This window comes from Rattus norvegicus, chromosome 15 (genome assembly GCF_021556685.1).
Source record: "Rattus norvegicus strain SHRSP/BbbUtx chromosome 15, alternate assembly SHRSP_T2T, whole genome shotgun sequence".
Taxonomy (NCBI): domain Eukaryota; kingdom Metazoa; phylum Chordata; class Mammalia; order Rodentia; family Muridae; genus Rattus; species Rattus norvegicus.
In genome coordinates, this window is record NC_141548.1 from 33,669,876 (window position 1) to 33,676,239 (window position 6,364).

Sequence of the window (6,364 nt, forward strand, 5' to 3'; positions counted from 1 at the left end):
CTTCAAAGAGATAGACAGGTCAATTTGCTAGTTCATCTGGAATAACATAAAACCCAGGATAGCTAAAACTATCCTCAACAGTAAAAGGACCTCTGGGGGAAATCACTATCCCTGAACTCAAGCAGTATTACAGAGCAATAGTGATAAAAACTGCATGGTATTGGTACAGAGACAGACAGATAGACCAGTGCGATACAATTGAAGACCCAGAAATGAACCCACACCCCGATGGTCACTTGATTTTTGACAACGGAGCCAAAACCATCCAATGGGAAAAAGATAGCATTTTCAGCAAATGGTGCTGGTTCAACTGAAGGTCAGTTTTAGAAGAATGCAGATAGATCCATGCTTATCACCCTGTACAAAGCTTAAGTCCAAGTGGATCAAGGACGTCCACATCACACCAGATACACTCAAACTAATAGAAGAAAAAGTGGGGAAGCATCTCGAACACATGGGTTCTGGAAAAAAATTCATGAACAAAACACCAATGGCTTATACTCTAAGATCAAGAATCAACTAATGGGATCTCATTAAACTGCAAAGCTTCTGTAAGGCAAAGTACACTGTGGTTAGGTCAAAATGGCAACCAACAGATTGGGAAAAGATCTTTACGAATCCTACAACAGATAGAGGGCTTATATTCAAAATATACAAAGAACTCAAGAGGTTAGGCCGCAGGGAGACAAATAACCCTATTAAAAAATGGGGTTCAGAGCTAAACAAAGAATTCACATCTGAGGAATGTCAAATGGCTGAGAAACACCTAAAGAAATGTTTAACATCTTTAGTCATAGGGAAATGCAAATCAAAACAACCCTGAGATTTCACTTCACACCAGTGAGAACGGCTAAGATCAAAACTCAGGTGACAGCAAATGCTGGTGAGGATGTGGAGAAAGAGGAACAGTACTCCATCATTGGTGGGATCGCAGACTGGTACAAGCACTCTGTAAATCATTCTGGAGGTTCCTTAGAAAATTGGACATTGAACTACCTGAGGACCCAGCTATACCTCTCTTGGGCATATACCCAAAAGTTACCCAAACATAAAACAAAGACACATGCTCCACTATGTTCATAGCAGCCTTATTTATTACAGCCAGAAGCTGGAAAGAACCCAGATGCCCTCCAACAGAGGAATGGATACAAAAAATGTGGTACATCTACACAATTGAATACTATTCAGCTATCAAAAAAATGACTTTACGAAATTCATAGGCAAATGGATGGAACTGGAAAATATTATCCTGAGTGAGGTAACCCAATCACAGAAAAACACACATGGTATGCATTCATTGATAAGTGGCTATTAGAGCAAAAGTTCGAATTACCCTAGATGCACAGAACACATGAAATTCAAGAAGGATGACCAAAATGGGGATGCTTTACTCCTTCTTTAACAGGGGAACAAGAATACCATTGGCAGGGAATAGAGAAGCAAAGTTTAAAACAGAGGCAGAAGGAACACCCATTCAGAGCCTGCCCCACATGTGGCCCATACATATACAGCCCCCAAACTAGATAAGATCAGTGAAGCAAAGAAGTGCAGTCTGACAGGAAACGGATGTAGATCTCTCGTGAGAGACACAGCCAGAATACAGCAAATACATAGGCGAATGCCATCATTAAACCACTGAACTGAGAACAGGACCCCTTTAGAAGGAATCTTAGAAAGGACTTAAAGAGTGTGAAGGGGTTTGAGACCTCATATGCAAAACAATGCTAACCAACCAGAGCTTCCAGGGACTAAGCCACTACCCAAAGACTATACATGGACTGACCCTGGGTTCCAACCTCATAGGTAGCAATGAATAGCCTAGTAAGAGCACCAGTGGAAGGGTATGCCCTTGGCCTTGCCAAGACTGAAACCCCAGTGAACGTCCTTGTTGGAGAGAGGATGTTATTTTGGGGGAGGATGGGGAGGGGAACACCCATTTAGAATGAGGGAGGGGCTAGGGGGATGAATATCAATCAAAATGTAAATAAGAAATACCCAAGTTAATAAAGATGGAGAAAAAAAGAAAAAGAAAAAATAATGCCTTGTACATTTCATCACTTTTATTAGACAAATTTATGTACTCCCTTCAAAAATAAAAAGTATTTAAATTAGTGGACATGTTAATTAGTTTTCTTTAATCATTTTATATCATTTACATAAAAGATCAGGTTGTACCTTGAAAATGAGCAATTAATATAAAATTTTAAAGGTTTCATTTGATAAGGAAATAGAAAACATAAAAGTCTTCTATTGGGGAAAAATAGCACAGAGAAGCAAAAGGAATTCTATCTATCACTTCTTGCTCTCTTCCAAAGAACACACCAGTGACTTGGGTCAAACTGTGTGAAAATACTGTAGGTAGCTGTTAATGATGACTTGCATTAAATAACATTCTAAGGACTTTGAGGGGAAGTAGTACATGTTTGGGACAATCAAACATTATTTTTCTCTTGTAGAGAGGGTGAACTACCAGATGTCAACTGGGTTGTAACAGCCTTGTGGCAGAAGAGGTATTCCATTCATCTGCCAAGGACAGGGTTGATCCCTGTGGATGGACATGAAACCAGTCTTTCCAGTCAGAAAAAAAGTGCTTTATTCAGTTCCTGCCATCTGTCCTAGAGCAATACTGGACTCAGCTATAGGGAAGGTGGTTAGTCTGGAAATGATCCATGCTGCTTCTTGTAGTTAGTTCTTTTTCATAGTTTTCTTTATCCAGGATAGGAAAGTAGAGACTTTGGTGAATTCCCGTGGAGTTGAACCATCTTTACGTCCATAGGAGACGATGCCTGCGGCCACTTTTTTACACACAAGAGGCCCTCCAGAGTCCCCCTGTGAATTGAGGAGGCACAAGGTACTAAGATATTGTTCACTGTAGTCCCAACCTCCCTCTGATGCCAAGGCTACTCACAGAGAAGCATGACTTGTTTTCTCTGCTTGTGGGAGGTCAGAAGGCAGGCCTGGGGCCCCTTGGACTTTCCAGCTCTGACTGTGGATATGATTAGAGCTGCACCTCCCTCCTGAGGCCAGCCTCTGCCCTTTCCCTGGGTCTGTGATCCACTCTGTGAAGGTGTGTGGGACTCTTGTCCTCAGGCTGTTGTTTAAGGACATGGGGACAGTGAGTGGGCCTGAAGGGAGCATGGAGGGTAAGCACAACTACAAAGTGTGTGTTTGCTCAGAAGAGACACCTGGCCATGTTTACGACATACTTAGGGAGCCCAGTTCTCTAGAGCCTGGGCCTGGAGCTACACGTGCTTTTGCAAACACCTCCTTTTATACAAGCTACCTTCAACAGAGCCTCTTAGCTCGGGGTGGGGGGGCTACTTAGTTATTGGTTCCTGCTGTTACCAGAGAGAAAGAGCATAGCCAAGGGGTAAAGGAGTCCCTTGATGTTTGGGTCTATAGGTGCCAAATTCCTTTTCCCCTCCCACTGAGCCCAGAGGGAACTGAAACCCAACTTACCTGAAAGGAAGCACGTTTGATATTTGGGTCCCCCGCACATATCTCATTGGCTTTGTCATAAACATTTGTTAAGTGGGACTCACACTTCTGATCCTCCTGTACTGTTAGCTCAACTTCTTGTAGTGTGTCTGGGAATTCGCCCATTGGGCCCAGCTTTCCCCAACCAGCCACATAGCACACATCTCCTGGCTTCACTTTGAAGTTGCTTCTGGGCAGATTGAGAGTCTTCACAGCGCTAGTCCTCTTGGCCTTACTCTTCAGCTGTTGGAGTAGAAGCAAGAGTCCAGCTCATGGCCTGCTGAGCTGAGACACCCTGAAGGCCAAGATGGATTGAGAGGGATGGGAGCAAGAGAGACAGTCTGTGGAGGGATGGGATAATGTCTCACCTTTAATAGCATGATGTCATTGGAGATTGTCTTAGCATTATAGGCTGGGTGTGGAATAATTTTCACCACAGGGATGACTTGCTGCTTCTTCTCCTGTTCTTTGATGTTATGGGCCCCTAAAGTGACAATTATTTTACTGCAGAGAGAGCAGAGTGGAGATAAGAGATGTGGAGTCAGAGAGGACGCAGCCCAGGAGGTGTGAAGGACAGGCCTTGCTGAAGGGAGGGGCTACAGCTGAGGGGAGATAAGGAGTAATCTGAACCACTAGTTGCTGCATTAGAGGTGCTCAGTCATCCCTAAGAATGCAAATTGCATAGTTTAGCTCATATTTTAATGTGGACCTTGGTTGAAATGTGTTTGATTCCTTATTGGTGACTGGTGCGAGACTGTTTCTCCCTCATGAGACTTGCTGGGCCCCCTCTCACCTCAAGCTGCTTAGGCTGAAGGCAGAGCCTCCATGGAATCTTCCCAGGGGGGCATGGGCTTTGCTGTTCCTTACCTCCCCAAACAGTGAGCAGCAGTCAGCACAAAGTCCTTTCGTATGAGGAAACCACCACACGTTTTATTCCCAGAATCCTTATCCATGATCTGAAGATAGGCCATGTAGGGTCGAGAGTTGGGGTTGGCTTCATGTCCCCCGATGATCTCCCCTGAAGGGAAAGCCAACCTTTTTGTGGGCACCTGCTAGTCTGTCCACCAGATGAGTTTTGTGTGGTGGCCCAAGACTTTCTAGGCATTTGGGAGCCAGGGAGGCCTGGCATTGAAAGGGACTTGGGAGGTTTGCCCTCATGTTCCCCTTCTTAAAAAGGAGAGAAAGATAGGTCTTGGTCTATCGATCTTCCTTCCACACACTTAGAGGTAAGCATACTATTCTGGACAAGGAAATCCTAAGGATTCAGATTGTCTATCTTCTGACTTCTGGTCCCAGAGAGATTCTAAGGCTTCCTCTTTCTCACTCCCAGCCCTGTGATGCCTGGAATACTGCTGCTTTCTAGGGACCAAGGCTTCAGTTCACACTTTGAGGAATCTTATTTGTTCAGGCCTCCTCACTCACTTTCATTCCTAGATGCAGGTGTTGGCATTCCAAAGAGCAGAGTGCCCAGAGACTCATACTTGAACATTGGGGAACCACCAGAAACCTGTGAAGCACTGAGTTAGAGGAAGGGATCAAGTGGCTTGGGTCAAGCAAAATCACTTTTTCTGAAGACATCAATTCCATTTACTAGGGGGGCACCAGTACCTTAGCTTGTTTGATGAGTTTGTGGTGAGGGGAAGGCCTGTATCGTCACAGATGCAGAAGCCAGGCCCATTCTATGTGCTCCAGGAGAATGTGGTTTCTGTTTTGCAGGTTCCTACCCTTTACCAACTACTTCTAGGAAAATCCACTTTCCAGATGATAAGGGTATGGCTCAGGGAGGGGATATCAATCAGCGGCTCTTCCTGAGAAAGACCTTTACCCTCCTACTACCGGTGACAGTGGGGTTAGACCACTAAAGGGATGTGCTGGTCTCACCTGCCTGTGTCCTGGGGGCCAGAGAGAAGGTCAGCAGGAGCAAGAGGAGCTTCATCTTCCCTGGAAGGCCGCTTAGGTCCCACCGTCGAGAGTGTTGTCCTTGCTCACTTTTCACCTCTAGAAGAGAAAGAAAGCAGAGTGGGTTCTGTGGCCTTAAACCCCCTCTCTGCTTTTATAATGCTTCATCACATGCTTTCTATGAAAACTTCTGCCCTACTGCTTCTGCCTAATGACGTCTTCCGAGTGCCTGTGTGAGAATCATGAAGTAACCACAGCAGAACCCACAGCTAATGCCACAGAGAACCACCACTTACAGCCCATTGCAGGACCACAAAAGCATAGGGTGGGGTTCATAGCAAGTGGTATTAGGGTCCCAGAAACCCAAGTTCCCAGTGGTGGGCCATCTGTTTTTTATGCCACCCTGCTGAGACCATCAGGACAGATGTGCCTTTGGGCTCATCTTTTATCCCAGGACCAAGCATGACCATCTAGAGAGGGTAATCAGGAGCATCCATTACCAATGTACAGTTTTGGGAGAGCCATGGTAGAGTGATGGACAAGGCAGGAACAGACAGGACTACCAAGCACCTGTCACCATATTTAGCACCACAGCTTCAAATGTTCCATGTGGCAAAGCCCTTTCTTATGAAAAGCCTGCATCTGACCATTACTGACAAAGAAAAATAGAGATGGCTGCAGGCTCTGAGAGGGGAATCACTGGCTGAATATTGAATCACCCAGTCATTCCTACTTCTTGGGAAAGATGACATTGTCTGATGCAAACCTGTGAACTAAGGATGGGAAGAATCTGGTTCCCCAAAGGACAATCAGAATCAGATCATTAAATTGCTGACATAGTGCAACATATGAAAAGCCAGGCTGTTAAAACTCAACAATAGCTATTCAAGGTGTGTGTCTGTGTGTGTGTGTGTGTGTGTGTGTGTGTGTGTGTGTGTGTGTGTGTGGGTGCGCGCACGCGCGAGTAAGGAGGTGAACCTTGGCATCA

At 45.1% G+C, this 6,364-nt stretch overlaps 1 protein-coding gene across 1 annotated transcript; it reads right to left on the reverse strand.

Moving 5' to 3' along the window:
- Positions 1-1,079: 1,079 nt before the first annotated feature.
- On the reverse strand, positions 1,080-5,805 carry Gzmbl1 (Granzyme B-like 1). Its single transcript, XM_087587203.1, has 5 exons — positions 5,359-5,805; positions 4,345-4,495; positions 3,846-3,981; positions 3,460-3,720; positions 1,080-2,829 (listed from the first exon to the last, which is right to left on the reverse strand). Exons 1-5 carry the CDS (start codon positions 5,411-5,413, stop codon positions 2,686-2,688), a joined length of 747 nt encoding a protein of 248 aa, XP_087443329.1. The 5' UTR covers positions 5,414-5,805; the 3' UTR covers positions 1,080-2,685.
- Between the last annotated feature and the right edge of the window lie 559 nt (positions 5,806-6,364).